At 42.5% G+C, this 18,633-nt stretch overlaps 1 protein-coding gene across 7 annotated transcripts in view; it reads left to right on the forward strand.

Moving 5' to 3' along the window:
• Positions 1-8,738, forward strand: part of elmo1 (engulfment and cell motility 1 (ced-12 homolog, C. elegans)) — a 321,507-nt gene extending 312,769 nt beyond the window's left edge. For all 7 annotated transcript variants that reach the window (XM_068056594.1, XM_068056610.1, XM_068056619.1 and 4 more), the window contains 2 exons: positions 3,760-3,837; positions 7,586-8,738. In XM_068056594.1, the coding sequence (XP_067912695.1) occupies positions 3,760-3,837; positions 7,586-7,786 (279 nt within the window). In that variant the 3' untranslated portion in view covers positions 7,787-8,738. The remainder of the gene's footprint in view (positions 1-3,759; positions 3,838-7,585) is intronic.
• Positions 8,739-18,633: the final 9,895 nt, after the last annotated feature.

Below are 18,633 nucleotides of genomic sequence, written 5' to 3' on the forward strand. Positions count from 1 at the left end.
CAAATGACTCTATATTTCTTAGCAGGAGCAGTGCTGAGCAGATCGGTGTAATTTTAACCTCACATGCTAGGCAGGAAACCCATAAGATCGGGTGGAACACTGATTTTACACAACACCCAATATTGACTTCAATGTAGAGTAAAATCGGGCAGCATGTAAAACTAGCATTGTGTCAGATCTCAATAGTCAGTTAAAATTGCCCTCAGTGCGTGGGAACAGGTTGCACACTTGCTGTTTCAGCTGGAAACTGGTGTAGGAGGGAGAAAACAACTTGGAAAATGGGAGGAAAATAAATAATAAATTTCTGTTCCATCATATTTGGCATATGCGACAAACAATTTGTTACTAAATCTAACCCCTACATAGCCCCTCTGTTTGATTCCAGAATTTTAGTTAACTCTTTACTTGAATTAGTTGGTGGGGGATGTCCTTGATACAGTAATAATGATCCAGTAATCTGGATTGAATCCCATGTGAGGGTCTCTGGCAGCTGACATTTTTTGTCACCCAGGTTCCTTCATTACAATTCCCAAGCTGTTAAATAAACTCAGAAATCGACTTGCTTGATTCAGTGTGAAAGCTGCCGTGTTGGATTTTTCTCGCAAAGGTGATGAATCCTGGAGTGAGATTGTGCTGTCATGCTGAGTGCAGATTTAGGCTCGGATTGAAAATCCTTTTAATGTGTAGAGAATGCACAGTTTAGGAAACAATGCCTCTTGAATACTAAAGAGATGAAGGGGTGCTTGCAACTTGCAGAAACCAACACTCATTGACGGGCTTTATTTGTACAGTGCGGATAGAATTGAGTACAGTAGTGTAGTAAATCCAGAGGCTTGGACTAACAATTCAGAGAGTGAGAATTTAAATTCCACCCTGGCAGTTGAGAATTTGGAAATAAAATGCTTGTATCAGTCAAAGTGACCATGAAGCTGTTGGATTTTAAAAACCCAACCTGTTCACTAATGTCCTTTAGGGAATCAACCCTGCCATCCTTACCTGGTCTGGCCTACATGTGACTCCAGTCACAAACAACATGGTTGCCTCTTAAACCGCCCTCTGACGTGGCCGAGCAAGCCACTCAGCGAGGCCAACTAGGGATGGGCAATAAAGGCAGCACTTGCCAGTGGCGCCCACATCCCAAGGATGATTAAGTAAAGGGGTTTAAGGAGAGAGTTGTAGAAAATAGGACAAGACAGATGGAGGCTCTGCCACCAGTGGTGGACTGTTGGGAGACGTAGATGCATAAAAGTCCAGAATCAGACCAGTGGGTTTGGGAGGTGATATAGACTGGAGGCAGTTGCAGAAATGGGTTGGACATTTGGTCAATGTGATCTCCTGGACTAGTTTTGATCACCTTTTTTTCCCAAGTTTATTTTTTCCCTCATTAGCTCTGGTTTTTCTGTCCTTTTTTGTTTCTCCAAGAAGCTTGCATGGCTGCAGGGACTTAGGAAGTGTCTAGTCACAATGTTCCAGGCACCATGAATATAGGGTAGGCTTAATAGACCAACTGGTCTTTTCCTGCTCATCATTTTCGTCTGTTTGTAGAAGACAAAGCAGCAGAGTGCTTCAAAGATGAAGAAGCATGGGGGTGTCAGGGAACTGTTGCACACTGGTGAGGTCAGGGTGATGGTGAGCGAGACTAAATGCAGGATAATGTATGGGCTATTGAATTATGGACAAGTTAGGGTTTATCCAAGGCAGGGGGCAGAATGCCAAAAATATTCTCCCTGGAGCTGCAGATCTGTTTAATGTGACTCATATCAGCTGTATCTCACTGCTGCTGTCAGGCTTTTTCCCCAGCACACACAGAGTGCTAGGATGCAATAGAGGTGATCTCTCCTGCTGTGAAGATGACAGCTTTTGTCCAATCAGGAGAGGTGGTGTGGGTGGTGGCAGGAAAGGATGAAAGAATGTGGAACTCGCATACACTCCACTTCAGCGGCATTTCCTTCAAGAGAGCACTCCTGGCCACAAATTATTTCCTTTTAAATCAATTCCAAAAATAAACAAACTTAAAGCAATCTCTTTGAAGATTCTGTATTAAAAAGAGCTTTGTCTGGAGCTGACCATCCAACCCAGAAGGAGTGGGGATGGGGGGAATCCCATCTCATTTCGATCATATCTCTCCATGATTGAAACATTGGTACTGACAGCAACAAGTTGAGATCGTAATTAATCGTGACATTGACTCATCAGCAAAAAAGGAGAAATTTGCCACTGCTCCAAAGCAATATATGTTAAAGCATGCTCAGGAGACCAACCCTGTTCAGCTGCTAGTAAAGGCTGAAGACTTGCAAGTCTGCTGCTTGAGAAAGCAGTGTAAGTAGACAGTGTTGTGGATCAGATTGAGCTTCAGCCAAAGTGCTGTCCCCACCCTGCCTAGTTCAATTTCCCTGATCCGAGCCTGTTTCAAATCTCTTCACAACGCTTAAGTGCTCCACTGCAAAAATGCCTACTCGCTTGGCTTGCGAATGCCACAGATCGGCTACAAGTGAGACTCAAATAGCACACATACCTGTGAGAAAGTCAGTAATTGTGTTTACGTAGACACCAAATTGAGTGTTTCAGGTCAGTGTGCATAGTATGTTTAAAAATGGAGCTAGTAATATTGGCATTTATTCTGTAAACATAGATGTTTTCTTTAATTCCCTCTGTTTCATTTCCAGAAAGTAAAACAATTTTCGTTGTTGTCAATTCATTTTCATTCATTCTTGGGATATGGGCATCTCTAGCAGGGCCTGTTCTAACCTGGAAAACCAATTACTGAAGGATAGTACTGGAGCCAATCTTGTTTTATATTTATTTACAGAGTGAAACATTACAAGCATACACCTCCTAACTCAGCCTCGCCACAGTTTCAAAAAGTGATTCTTTATATGTGCTTAAGTGAAACCCAATTAATGCCCACTGCCTGCATGCAATTAAGTACAATTAACAGGCCCAGCATTTATTGCCCATCCTGAGAATCCACCAAGACTGTCTACTTCCATCTCTGTAGCATTGTCCATCTCCACTACTGCCTCAGCTCATCTGCTGCTGAAACTCTCATTGATGCTTTTGTTACCTCTAGACTCAACTATTACAATGCTGTCCTATTGGCTTTCCACCTTTCACCCTCCTTAAACTTCAGCTCATCCAAAACTCTACTGCCCATATCCCTAACTTGCACTAAGTTCCATTCACCCATCACCCCGTGCTCACTGGCCTACATTGGCTCCTGGTCTGGCAACACATGAATTTTAAAATTTTCATCTTTGTTTTCAATCCCTCCATGGCCTCTTCCCTCCCCTGTAACCTCCTCCAGTCGTACGGCCTTCTGAGATCTCTGCGTTTCTCCGATTCTGTCCTCTCATGCATCACCAATTTTCATCGCTGTACCATTAGTGGTCATGTCTTCACCTGCCTAGGCCCTGAGCTCTGTAATTCCCTCCCTAAACCTCTCTGTGACTCCATCTCTCTCTCTCTCTCTCTCTCTCTCTTCCTTTAAGACACTCTTTAATTCCTACCTTTTTGACCAAGCTTTTGGTCACATATCCTACTATTGCTTTCCATGGCTCGGTCTCGAGTATGTTTGATAAGGATTCTGTGAAGCACCTTGGAACATTTTACTATGTTTAAGGTGCTTGAATTTGACATTCACAAAAAAAAATTATGAAGCACTCGTGATTTGGACTTCAGCTGATATGATAGGATGGCCTCTTCCCTTGTACATGATGCCGTTTGTTTGACTGACTGCTCATGTTTTTCTGGTCTCCACAGGAGGTGTTGGAACTTGCCTTTTCTATTCTCTACGACCCAGATGACTCCTTGAATTTCATTGCTCCTGACAAGCATGAAGTAAGTGTAACACCTCCCTTCCATTAATGTTATTTTTGGACTGCTTTCTCAACACTTTTGTACTTGACAGAGAAACTGTTGCGAGCTTTGAAGAATTATCCATTAATATTTTATTTAATGGTACTTCACAAAGAAAAGTCATGAATATTTTTGAATGAGGAATTGTCTACCACAATTCCTTCAAGTACAATAAAATACAGTCAATACTTTTTATAGTTCGTAAATTCAGTAATTTCTCTTCATATATCATTTATAAATTTTCAGAGTTTAAATGTTCAATAAATTTGCTTCATATTCCTAGGATTGTAATGTACAATATATCAGACACTTTGTGCTACTGTTGCTACTGAGTAGGTTTGGAGAAAGATAAGGTCAATAGAAACAGATAAATGCAGGTCTCAATGATAATTTGTGATACTCACTTCTCTATTATTGTCCTCATTGGTGCTTTTTGTCCATATGTAACCCCTTTCTGCTTGGGAGATCAGAAGCGTCAAGACTGTGAACTTCTCATCCAAGAAATGAAAAGAAAAATCTCTTTATTGCAAATTTAGTAGACTTTCCCTCTAAGTCTACCTTGGCCAGTGTACAGTTTCCCACTTTGCCTGTAGGGTAAATTACAGTTAAATGTATGTCGTAGCTCTCTGTGGCTCTACTTCGAGGTTGCTCAGCTGTCACGATCCAGCTGGAGGGGTGGATAAAACCTATACGGCTCAGGAAGTGCCATGCCTTGTTATTGCACCGCACTGCAATTAACTTCAGTTATTAAGTTTGAGAGCGACATACTCGAATCCAAAACGGAAATCTTAAACTTAAACAAAGTCAGTTACATAGTGTGAGGGGAGACCTGGCTAAGGTATATAAAATGTGGGAAACATTTAAAGAAATAATTCAAAATGTTCAACAAAAATACATTTCATTAAAAAAAAAACATTCAGCAAGAAAGGTCCATCTGTGGCTTACTAGGGAAGTTAAGTATAGTGTTAGATTTAAAGACGAGGTTCATAATGTTGTGAAGAATCTTGGTAAGCCTGAAGATTGGAGAGTTTTAGAAACCAGCAAAGGGGCAGCCAAAAAGTTGATCGGGGACAAAACAAAAGAGAGTAAACTAGCCAGGAATATAAGAACAGATTGTAAGAGCTTTTACAAAGTGTATAAAAAGGAGAGTAGCTAAAGTAAAATTTGATCCCTTAGAGGCAGAGACAGGAGTAATTATCATGGGAAACAAGGAAATGGCAGAGACATTAAACTGCCTTCACAGTAAAAGGGCTGGATTTTACAACCCCCCTGACATCAGGGGTTGTTGCGGGAGGGGAAAATGTCTCCGTCAGAGGCCTGCCACAGCACTTGGTGCTGGGAAGGCCTGGCCCGATATTTCCGGCGGTGGTGAGGCCTCATGGCGGGCCAAATTTAAATATATAAATAAGTGTAACTTAACAAATTAACGACATACCCACTCCCGCCGTCCATCCCGCACCAATATTGGTGCCGGTGGCCGGTACTCCCGCGCCTTCTGATCTCCGTCCAGAGATCCGAGAAGTAACACTGGTGGGAAGGGGGGAACAGGTGAGTATTTCAGTGTGGGAGAGCAGGTTCAAACTCCTCCGATTGATGTAGGGGATGTGGGTGGGTGGAGGGGCGGGGGTAAGGTCAGGTGCACAGGTAAGTATTTTAGGGAGGGAGAGGACAAGGGTTGAATTGTATGGTTATTGGAGGGGTGTGAGAGGGGCAAGAAACATTTATTTCATTTTTTTGAATCCATTTTAAATAACTATATCTTTAAATATGTAAATGAAATGGAGGGGCTCAAAGCCCTTCCCATGTCATTGGTGCAGGGGGTAGGGGGGGCGTCCACCTCGGCCATTTATACGAGGCGGCGAGGTTATAAATTCCAGCCCATAGACACAAATTAAATATCAGAAATAGAGATTACGTAAGAGTGAGGAACTTTAGGTAATTAATATCAGCAGAGAAAAAGTATTCTAGAAATTTCATGTACTTAAAGCTGACAAATCCCCAGGACCTGATGGCCTACCTCCTGAGGATTCTAAAAGAGCGTAGCTGGAGAGATAGTGGATGCACTGAATATGATTTTCCAAAATTCCCTAAATTCTGGAATGGTCCCAACGGAGTTGAAGTTAGCAAATGTAATACAAGAAAGGAGGGAAAGAGAAAACAGGGAACTACAGGCCAAATGGCCTGACACAGTCATTGGGAAAATTCTGGAATCTATTATTAAGTAAGTCTTAACAATGCACTTAGAAAATCATAATATGATCAGAGTCAATGTGGTTTTATAAAAGGGAAATGGTGTGACAAATTTATTAGCATTTTTTGAGGATGTAACTAGTAGGGTAAAGTGGAGCCAGTAGATGTAGAATACTTGGATTTCCAAAAGGCATTCGATAAGATGCCATGCAAGAGGTTAATAGGAAAGATAAAGGCTCATGGAATCGCCGGTAATATATCCATGGATGGAGGATTGGTTAATGGATAGGATGCAGAGAGTAGGGATAAACGGGGCATTTCCAAGTTGGCAAGTTGATGAGGGGTCGATCAATTAGGACTGGGGTGAAGGGAAATTTCTCTACTCAGAGGGTTGTGCATCTTTGGAATTCTCTACCCCAAAGGGTTGTGGATGCTCCATCATTGAGTATATTTCAAGGCTGAGGCAGATAGATTTTTGGTCTCTCTAACTTGTATGGTCAATAGCCCTTTGTAAAGGGAGAGTGTGTACTGTACAGGAACCCTGTGCATAGATGTTAAACGTGCAAGCAGTTTCTTGCTTAAAATAAACAGCACATGCTTCATTTTTGTGCATTTATTTGAATTTCACAGCTCTGAGTAAATGATGCTTAAAACCAATACAATTCAGCATGACAAATACCAGAACATTAATTCTAAATAACAAAATTCAACACTGCAGCAAAGCAAAATCGGCAGTTACACAGCGAATGTCCTTTGAACTGATCAAGCTAATGAGTGAGCTGTGCTAAACTGGAAATAGTGGTCATCTTCAAATGAACTCAAAGAGCAAATGATATCATAAGGACACTTTTGTATTTAAAAGAACACCTGACCCAAAATGGAAAATCCTGCCCATAGTCACTAATAAATCCATTAAAGAATTCAGGACAAACTTCTTTACCCAGAGTGGTTAGAAAATGGAACTTGCTACCATATGGAGTAGTTGACGCGAATAAGTACTTGAGGGAGAAAGGAATAGAAGGATATGCAAATAGAGTTAGATGAAGCAGGGTGGGAGGAGGCTCATGTGGAGCACAAACACCAATACAGACCAGCTGGGCCAAATGGCCTGTTTTGTGCTGTAAGTTCTGTGTAAACCATTTCATTGATTCATAGTTTTCCTGCACTGCTTGGGATTGTGTGCGAGTTGTCTTTCCTATGAATAATACAACACTTTTAATAGTTAATAAGATAAAACTAAAATTCAAAATGCTCAATAACCCCCATCAGCAGGAAAGAGCACAGGCAGTTGAGGTATTTAGAATTGCATAATACTGTGAAAGCTCAGTGAATTCAGTTACTGATTTGTGACGGAATGCAAAAATAAGGTAAGGTGGCAGCACTGTGAATTTGGTGATTGTCTTGGCTTTGATTCTGTAATTTCCTTGTAAAACCTCTGTCAGATTCACATGAAGAATCGGACATTGAACAAGCAGGAAACTTAAATCGATGAGTATAGGATATTGAATGTTCTCAACACTGCCCCCTTTCTTTTTTCCAGTACTGCGTGTGGACAGATGGGTTGAATGCTCTGCTCGGGAAGGAGATGATGAGCGAGCTAACCAAGAACGACCTCGACACACTCCTCAGCATGGAGATGAAACTTCGCCTTCTCGATCTGGAAAATATTCAAATTCCAGAAGCCCCGCCTCCCATCCCTAAGGAGCCGAGCAACTACGACTTTGTTTACGACTGTAACTAAACAGGGGATGAAGCTGTGAGAATAAACTGGAATCAGCAGTAACTGGAACTGCTCTCTTTCCTTATTCTCTGTATTTCCTGCCTATGTACCTTCCTGCTACTCTCTGGCCTGTACTAATCTTTAGCTAGACCAAATTGTTTTCCGATTTCTTGGGCATTACGTGGTGGAAAAATGTCTTTTGTTCTGTGTCACTGAAGGCAGTGATGTTGCCACAATGTTACCTCCACTGGGAGCTGAACCATTTCTTGGACCTTTTCACGATTGACATGACTTTCCACAGATCACATTTCTGCCAAAGCTTCGATTGTGGCAGGACGTCATGACACTGCCCATCACTGTTTGCCCATCACTGTTTACCACCAGAGTGGTGAAAGGAATCTGGGATGTGATGAGAGAAGGCAGATCATACATATTTTGTGTGTGTGTGTATGTTTCGAAAACAAATGGAAAATCAGCATACTTCTATTCAAGAAGCCAGAAATCAATTTGTTCTAGGGCTGCTATTATTTCAAATTGCATTCCTTTTAGAGTCCGACCCTCCAGCTGCATACTTTGATGGATAAAACATAAATCATGATGCCATTCATAGCTCATCAATGTGTATCATATTTAAAAGGAAAGAGTAAGTTTCTGTTAAACTAAACATACAGTCATGGCCTTGGCTCTCCAGAGAAAGATGCCTATTTTGCATTTGTGATTTTTTTTTGTGAAATATGCGAAATAGCCAGTATTATGTCAGTGTTGTGTCAATATGCTGTTAGAGAAGAATTGACCAGGAAACGTTTTATATATGTAAAATATAAAGTTTTACCAGTTTTGGCTCCTTTGCGTATATATTTAATGGAAAATGCACGTCTGTGTATTGTGGAAATTTCCTTTACAGCATTCAAATAACTTGAGTTAATGTCCTTGAAATCATGCAGTTTACAATAAAAAAAGATTTATTACCAGAGTTTGGATTTATTTTCACTTGTCACTAAGAAACTGTTGAATTTGCTGCGAAGTTGTATGTGTGGCAGTTTTTTGATTTGGAAATGCAAAGGTAGATTTTATATTTCAGGTGCAGAGATTTTTTGGATCAGGGTCACATATCTGGCAGCGCATGATTTTCTATCCATCGATTTTAATTTTTAATATCTATCCTTAAAAGTTAAAAATAGCACACTCTTATTTAGGCTCGCTTCATCATCAATGGTAGTATTCAGGCATCAATTTTCAGAAAGTCTTCAAGATGCCAGGCAGGAAGCACACACGGACTTCTGAGTAAAGGTGTGCTGCCTGCAATATTGGGTAAGGACAAATAAACAAAGCGTCCGATCCCAATATCTGAAGCTGGCATTAGGCCCTTTGCATATGCAAATAAGGGGCCTAATGCCTGCTTTAAGATTTCCGGTGCAAGACTGATTTTCCCTGAGGCAGACATAGTCATCACAAGCAGCACACAAGGGAACTAACAGTACAGAACAGTAAGTAAAAATCAGTAAGTAACTTGCCTCTAAATGTGAAATCGGGAGTAGCAAGAGCACTCCTCCTGCCCCCACATTTAAACAATCCTCTCGATTGCAGACACTACTGTCTCCCCCTGCTCTTTCCCCATTGTCCTGCAATGTTTCCTTTTAAGTATCTATGCAATTCCCCTTTGAAAGTAAACATTGACTCTACTTCCACCACCCTTTAAGGTAATGTTTTTCAGATCACAACAACTCGTTGCATAAAAAAAACTCATCTCCCCTCTGGTTCTTTACCAATTATCTTAAAATTGTGTCCTCTGGTTACCAACCTTCCTGCCAATGAAAACAGTTCATCCTAATTTACTGTATCAAAACCCTTCATGGTTTTGAACACCTCTATTAAATCTCCTAGTAGCTTGCTCTGCTCTAAGGAGAACAAGCACAGATTCTCCAGTTGCATGACATAAATGAAGTCCTCATTATGGTGCCATTCTGGTAAGCCTCCTCTGCACCGTCCTCAAGGCCTTGACATCCTTCCTAAAGTGGGCTGCACATAGTTGGCCAAAATAATCCATCTGAGGCCTAACCAGTGTTTATAAAGGTTTTGTGTAAAGTGGACGAAAAGAGTTTTGCTTCACTTCCTCTCTCCTTGCTGTAATTTTTTTTCAAATGTAGCGTAAAGCTGAAGTTAATAACAGATGTTTCTGGATCACTGAAAGATTTGGCTACTTCTTTCCATGACGTAATGCTGCCTCCCGCAGAAAGTGTTGCTCGATTATTATGACCTCCACATTAGAGGGGCAGAACTCAAGGCTGCAACACTGTGTAGGAAAGAAAGTAAGTCTTGCATTTATAAAGTGCAGTTCATGACCACAGGATGTCCCAAAACATTTTACAGCCAATTAAGTACTTTTAATGTGTAGTCCCTGTTACAATGCAGGCAACGGGGCAGCCAATTTGTACACAGCAAACTCCCACAAACAACAATGATAATAAGGAGAGAGCTTCATAGGCAAGATATGCTGCATGTAGCTTTTCTGCTGGTGGTTCATGTGGAAAAAGAACGAGTCTTTAAGAGCAGAGAAAAAGCCATTTGGGTTCAAACAAACCCATGTCTTTTTCAAAGATCAATCCCTAGTTCCTCAATCATTTCTCTTCAAAATACACCCCTCTTGAATCCATTCATGCTATGTGCTTAAAGTGGCTTCTTTGTTGGCTTATTCCACAAGTGTGCTGATCTTTGGATGGAAAGAGATTTTGCCTAATTTCCTCTTTTTTATTCCTAACCATGGCATCCTACACTTGTGCCCCTGGTATTTTAGATTGTCAGAGAATGATGGTAAGCTGTAACAAGTCTTGTGTCCCTTGAAACATGAAGGCCTATGTTAAGCTCCAGAATCCCTTGTGGGAGACTGACTGCCAGCTCTATCTGATCTTGCAGAGGATGGACCCAAGCACAGAGTAAACCATTCTTATCTGGCCGGACAGTTAAGTACCATCACATATTTTGGGGTAGAAATTGGCATGCATTGCACCTATTTTTTGGGTATAAATCAGGTACAAAACATGTCAATGTAGTTCAGGACTCTTCAGCTGCCCTAGCAGATGGCAACCAAAGGTAGGTACATTCCTGTGGAGCGTTAGGAGCAAGAGTCATAATCTGCCACACCCTGGAGCTCACTCCAACCCTTTCCCTCCACCTTATCTGAGAGTAGCTGCCAAGCAAGACTGGCAGCAGGAAACTGAAGTCTTCACATGGCCAAGCTGCCTATGGAGGCACAACCAGCGCAGCCAGTTCACACTATGCATGCTGGTGAGGCCAGAGGACCAATTTCTATTGATTTTCCTGCCTCTCACTTTTGCACAGGACTAGTCCAGGCCCAAAGGTGGGCCCAGAATCATTTCTACACCAGTTCCTTCAGTTTTCCTGCCATTTAAAATTTATATTACACAATCCATGTAATTCTGAAAACAGATTTCAATTCTACAGAGTGAAGCTACTGAAGGGTTTGACTAGCATTGTTTCATCCTCTCCACAAACTGCTCCCTGAAATGGATAGTTACAGGCATCAACCAAGGAGCCCTTAAATAGAGAACAAGCTATTTTAGATCTAGTATTATGTAATGAGTAATTAATAATCTTCTTGTAAAAGAACTTTTAGGGATGAGTGATCATAATGTGATAGAATTTTACATTTATTTAGAGATACAGCACTGAAATAGGCCCTTAGGCCCACTGATTCTGTGCTGACCAACAACCACCCATTTATACTAACCCTACAGTAATTCCATATTCCCTACCACCTACCTAATCTAGGGGCAATTTACAATGGCCAATTTACCTATCAACCTGCAAGTTTTTTGGCTGTGGGAGGAAACTGGAGCTTCGGCGAAAACCCACGCGGTCACAGGGAGAAGTTGCAAACTCCGCACAGGCAGTACCCAGAATTGAACCCGGGTCCTTATAGCTGTGAGGCTGCGGTCCAACCACTGCACCGCCCTTCCACTGCGCCACTGTGCTGCCCTTATGTTTGAAAGTGAAGTAGTTCAATCTGAAGCCAGGGTGTTAAATTTGAACAAAGGAAATTATGAAGGTATGAGGGGCAAATTGGATGAGGTGGATTGGGAAAATACATTAAAAGGTATGATAGTACATAGGCTACGGATAGTCTTTAAAGAAATATTACATAGTTTACAGCAACTATACATTCTTTCGATGCACAAAAATCCCAAAAGTAAAGGCAGTCAACTGTGGATAACAAAGGAAGTTAAGGATTGTATAAGATTAAAAGTAAAGGCCTATAAAGTTGCCAGATATAGTAGTAAGCCTGAGAATCGGGAGGAATTTAGAATATAGCAAAGGAGGATGAAGCAACTGATAAAGGGAGAACAGAATATGAATGTAAGCTAGCAAAAAACATAAAAATGGACTGTAAAAGCTTCTATAGGTACGTTAAAAGGAAACATTTGATTAAAACAAATGTGGGTCCATTACAGGTAGAGTCAGGAGAATTTATAATGGGGAATAGAGAAATGGCAGAGAAGCTAAGTGATTACTTTGTGTCTGTCTTCACTGAGGAAGATACAAGAAATCTCCCAGAATAGAGATCGGAGGGATCAGGGAGAATGAGGAATTGAAGCAAATTAGTATTAGTAAGAAGGTTGTATTGGAAAAATTAATGGGGCTGAAAGTTGATAAGTCCCCAGGACCTGATATTGGAGGTAGCTGTGGAGATAATGGATGTATTGCTGATCATCTTCCAAAATTCTATAGATTCTGGAATGGTTCCTGCAGATTGGAAGGTAGCAAATGTAACCCTACTATTTAAGAAGTGAGGAAGAGAGAAAATAGGGAATTACAGACCTGTTAGCCTTACAACAGTCATTGGGAAAATGTTAGAATCTATTCTGAGGGATGTGATAAATAGACACTTGGATAATAATGATCTGATTGGACATGGTCAATATGGATTTATGAATGGAAAATCATGTTTGACGAATCTGTTGGAGTTTTTGAGGATGTTACTAACAGAATTGATAAAGGAGAGTCGGTGGACGTGGTATACTTGGATTTTCAGAAGGCCCCCACAGGAGGTTGGTTAGCACATGGAATGGGAGGTAATATACTGGCATAGATTAAGGATTGTTTAAAAGGTAGAAAGCAGAGAATAGGAATAAACGGATCATTCTTGCATTGGCAGGCTGTGACTAGTGGGGTACCGCAGAGATCAGTGCTTGGGCCCCAGCTGTTCACAATATATATCAATGATTTGGATGTGGGGACCAAATGTAATATTTCTACGTTTATGGATGACACAAAACTAGGTGGGAATGTGTGTTGTGAGGAAGATGCACAGCAGCTTCAAGGGAATTTGGACAGACTTAGTGAGTGGGCAAGAACGTGGCAGATGGAATATAATGTGGAAAAATGTGAGGTTATCCACTTTGGTAGGAGGAACAGATCTGCAGAGTATTTCTTAAATGGTAAGAGATTAGGAAGTGTAGATGTACAACTTTTTCTGGGTCTCCCAGAAGAGAAACGGCGCCTCCATAGGGTGGGCTTCGGCAGCAAAAATGAGTTTGTCTGGCACCTCAGCAACTCATCCTGTGGGATAAGCACCCTGTGCCTCATGACTGCCCAGCTCACCCTCACAAGAAACCAGCATGCCACTGTCATCAGTGGATATGCTGCTACTCTTAAGGCAACAGAGAAGGCCAAGGAGGGATTTTACATCAACCTTGAGCAATCCCTAGACCGAGTCCTAGCAGTTGACAAACTGATCCTCCTTGGAGACTTCAATACCAGCATTGGAAGGAAACAAATCTCTAGATCGGGGTGATTGGCAAGGAAGGAGTAGGGAAAGTAAACAGAGTCCTCCTGACGAAATGCCTTGACCATGACGTCATCATAACTAACACCTTGTTCCGCCAGAGAGACGAACACAAGACCTCACGGCAACACCCGCAATCAAAAAACTAGCACCTACTCAACTACATTATCGTTCAAGCGAGGGATCACTGAGATGCCCACATCACCCATGTTGTGGCAGGTGTCAATGACTGCTGGACAGACCACCACCTCATCTGATCTACCATCTCCATCTGCCTAGCCCGTCAGCCGTGGGAGCAACAAAAGCAATGTCGCAAGAAAATTAACATTGAAGGCCTCAAATATTCTGCAAGAGTGGCGCAGTGGTTAACACCACAGCCTCACAGCTCCAGCAACCCAGGTTCAGTTCTGGGTACTGCCTGTGTGGAGTTTGCAAGTTCTCCCTGTGACCGTGTGGGTTTCCACTGGGTGCTCCAGTTTCCTCCCACAGCCAAAGACTTGCAGGTTGATAGGTAAATTGGCCATTGTAAATTTCCTCTAGTGTAGGTAGGTGGTAGGAGAATTGTGGGGATGTGGTAGGGAATATGGAATTAATGTAGGATTAGTATAAATGGGTGATTGTTGGTCGGCACAGACTGGGTGGGCTGAAGGGCCTGTTTCAATGCTGTATCTCTCTATGACTCTATAAAACAGCCCTTCTCAGTCAGTGCCTTACTGCCAATCTCTCAACCTCCAACTACCAGGAGCCACTGTGTACCATTAGTGCCTGGTTGATGCTAAAGGTCACCATAACAAGCAACTGCAAAGAAGTCCTTGGCTTCTCCACCAGAAACTTGGTTGATGAGGACGACGAGGTAAAGAGGACCTAATCAAACGTAAGTACAAATCCTTCACAGACTGGAAACTTCACCATGGTAAAGCAGCAATCTTACAGGCTCCTGAAGGCATTGGTGCAACATAAAACATGGGACATAAAAAAACAAACAGTGGGTAGAAAGAGTGCGAGAGATCCAGCAATTTGTGTACACTGTTACAACCAGGTGAGAAAAGGGTCTAGGACTCCCCTCTCAACCTCTTCCTGGTTTGGCCATAGCAGAGTTTAACTTTTAAAACACCATGTTTTTAGCTTCCCCTCAATGAGTCCTTGCTCACTGCTTTCTAATTGTGATTGCAAAGAAATCAACCAGACAGGTTTTCTCAGATTTAAACAGGAAACGTGTAAGTTTATTAACCTTAAAACTCTAACTCAGTTAAAGCTACTAAAAATACACGACGCGACACGCTAGCATGCATATGCGATAAACACACATGCAAATATAAACAGTAAAGGAGAAAGAATCAAAGGGGAAAAGTTTGAAGCAATAGCTGGAGTTCAGTTACTGGCTTTGGGTTTGATGTAAAGTCTTTGATTGAAGTTAAATCTTGCAGTTCTCGTTGGGGCCCAGTGCACACTTTCAAACTTGTTTCGCTGGTCTTCTGTATTGAGGCTCGAGTTACTTCCATGGGTCCCTGGAACTTTGCGTGTGAGAGAGAAATAGAGATAGATGCTCTCTTCTTGAAGTTCACTTGCAGTCTCTTCCCAAACTGTTCTGTGTCCACAATTCAATTAACTCCAGGTTGGCCAGCAAGTTAGTCATTTGACTAGCTCCCTGTTTGAAAAACAAGCTCCCCTGTGAGGTTTGTGGATTCCTACAAGCTCACCAGACACTGTCAGTGGAGGAGTGGAATGCTGGCTCTTACACATTAAATGTCTCTTGATCATCACTATTGACAAAAATCGATCTGGCTAATTGAATCAGGGAATACTCCCATTGTCATCTTCATGCAACAGTCTTTTAGAATGCAAATGTGCAGCCATGTTTTCAGCCACTGTTGTGGACTTTTTAAACAAGTTATTTCAAGTCCAGTAACAGTTCAAAAATAATGTTCCATATGACAAAATTAATATGTCTCATTTTGGCAGGGGTGGTTTCCGTCACAACACCAATGACATGCACAGTTTCTTCAGCGCTGTCAAGGCCCAAGCACTCAAGGGCTCACTCCACTGAAAGCTAAGCACGGAGGAGAACCCATCAAGGACATGGAGGCAGTCAGTGCTTGCTGGAGGGAACATTTCAAAGAACTCTTCAACTGAGACTCTGTCTTTGACTTGAGTGTCTTCCACTCCATACCTCAACAACCCGTCCGGTTCAGTCTCGGTGCTACCCAGTCTGGAGAAAGGTCAAAAATGCCATTCAATGGCTGAAGAACAACAAAGCCTCTGGAGCAGGTGGAATCACTGCTGAAATCCTGAAACATGGTGAAGTTGCACTCCTGGCATGACTGCACAACCTCATATCCCTCATCTGGGATGACAGTTTCTTGTGAGGGACTTCAGGGATGCCGTGATTGTGACTGTATTCAAGAAGAGAGGCAAGACCAATTGCGGCAACTACAGAGGAATCTCCTTGCTGTCTGCCACAGGGAAGATCATTACAAGGATCCTCCTCAATCGCCTCCTCCCAGTAACTGAAGAGCTCCTTCCGGAGTCACAGTGCGGTTTTCATCCATTAAGAAGCAGCACAGACATGATCTGCACTGCGCGGCAAATCCACGAAAAATGCAGGGAACAATGCCAACTGCTGTACGTGGCCTTTTTCGACCTCACAAAAGCCTTTGACTCTGTCAACCGCGAAGGCTTATGGAGCATCCTGCTCAAATTTGGCTGCCCTCAGAAGTTTGTCACTATCCTCCATCTACTCCACGATGACATGCAAAACATGATCCTCAGCAACAGGACCACCACAGACCCAATTTCAGTCAAGACCGTGGGTCAAGCAAGGCTGTGTCATTGCACCAACCTTCCTCTCCATTTTTCTTGCTGCAATGCTACACCTCATCTCCAGCAACCTACCTACAGCTGAGGAGATAATCTACAAAACAGATAGGAAACTGCTCAACTTATGCCATGTTCAAACCAAAAACCAAAATCCACTCCATCCTCAATCGTCGGGCAGATAACATTTGCGAACATGCTCACTCTGAAACTGAGCTCCAGATCATTGTCGACTCCTTCTCTGAAGCCTATGAAAAACCGGGTCTTTCACTAAACACACAGAAAACAAAGGTCCTCTTCCAACCAGCTCTCAGAGCACAGCACCTCATCCCATCATTCAAGATCAATGCCAAATATTCTGGAAAATATGAACCATGTTGCATATCTTGGGTGCCTCGTCTCGATAAAGGCAGAGGTTCATCATCATTTCCAATGTGCCAGTTCAATCTTCAGCTGACTGAGGAAGAGAATATTTGAGGATCAGGATCTCAAACCCAAGACTAAGATCATGGTTTACCAGGCAGCTGTGATCCCTGCACTCCTATATGTCTCGGAGACTTGGAAAACCTACAGAAGGTACCTCAAAGCACTGGAGAAGTACCACCAGAGGTGCCTCCGCAAAATCTTCCAAATCCAGTGGAAAGAAAGGCGGTCCAACAAGCAGCATCCTCTCCCAAGCCAACCTGCCTAGCATCGGGGCACTAATCACCCAAAACCAGCTCCGCTGGGCAGGACATGTTGTTCATCTGCCTGTCACCAGACTCCTGAAGCAGCAGCTTTACTCAGAACTTGGTTGTGGCAAGAGACTCCCAGGAGTACAACGGAAACGCTTTAGGGATGTCCTCAAAGCTTCCCTGAAGAGATGAGACAACCCCATCAACTCGTGCTGGTCCCTGGCTCATGACCATCCTAGATGGAGAAAGCTCATTCGAGAAGGCATCATACACTTCGAGTGACTTCGTTGGGAAGATAGGGAGGCAAAGTTTCAGTGTCAGAGCGGGCATAAAAAACTCCAAACTACTCATCAACCTGACCCTTCAAGCATCACCTCTTCTTCATGTGGAAGAGTGCAGATCACACATTGGACTCATCAGCCACCGTAGAACCATCGTACCAGAGTGGGAGTAAGTCATCCTCAATCTCTAGGGATTGTCTGAGACGAGTTAAATTCTCCTTTAAGAGTTTTAGCCTACGCTTGTGCCAGGAATAAGAGGTGGCTTTTCTCTTGATGGGTATAAAATTAATGGGGTTTAAAAGCTGACAATTATAATTAAACAGACGTGATCTTGCTTGATTCTCATTCCTGATTATTTTCTAGTTGTTTAGCTGTTTCTCCAGCTAGCTCAGAAGTCATTTCAATGCCTTTGTCACTGAAGGGAGTGCGGTACCTTTATAGAGATGAGGTGGCTGGGCAAGAGAACGAACAAACTTACTTGATCAAATTATTGTCACTGCCTTCTCAATGGTGAAGCTGTCACACCATTTGTCCACCCACTGCCCAGTTCTGGCTATTTCTGCCTGCAGTGATTCAGTCACTACTTACCTTTCAGATGACATATTAACCACCCCGTGGGAGGTTGTGTTTTTAGCAAAGAGTGCTACATCGTGCCAGATGAGTTCCAACAGAGCATTGATGAGGACGAGGCATTGGGCGGACCAAGTACCCTTCTCTGAGTCATCAGCTTAAATCAGAATGATAAGGCATTGGGTAACAGCTAGAAGTCTCCATACAGTCAGCTCCCAACTGTCAGTGTGCCAGCAAGGGGATGCAGTAAGAGAGCAGCCAATTCCATGTAAAGGAAATTGAAGGCGTGCAATCACAGCCGGGTCTTCTGCACTTTGTGGAACTCTATACAAATTGGTATGGGCAGAGACAAATGAACAGGTTGGCTGCTTGCCCTCTCTGCCTGCCAATAGCCTGTTCCTTGAAGATATCAAATAAGGGGGATATAAAACAAGTTTTTAAAACTACGTTAGATCTCCTATTTCTATGTTTGGTCAAAGAGAATAAGATTAGTTATGATAATTGGCAAACGATCCAGAGGTGAGATGAGGGGAATTTGTTTTAAGCAGCAAGGTATAATCTGGAACGCACAGGCTGAAAGGGTAGTGGCAGCAGATTCAATAGTAACTTTCAAAGGGAATTGGATAAATACTTGAAGGGGAAAGATCTGCAGGGCTATGGAGAAAGAGCAGAGGGGTGGGACTAATTGATTGCTCTTTCAAAGAGCCGGCATAGGCACAATGGGCC

The sequence above is a fragment of the Heterodontus francisci genome, chromosome 2, assembly GCF_036365525.1.
Source record: "Heterodontus francisci isolate sHetFra1 chromosome 2, sHetFra1.hap1, whole genome shotgun sequence".
In the NCBI taxonomy this organism is placed as follows: Eukaryota; Metazoa; Chordata; class Chondrichthyes; order Heterodontiformes; family Heterodontidae; genus Heterodontus; species Heterodontus francisci.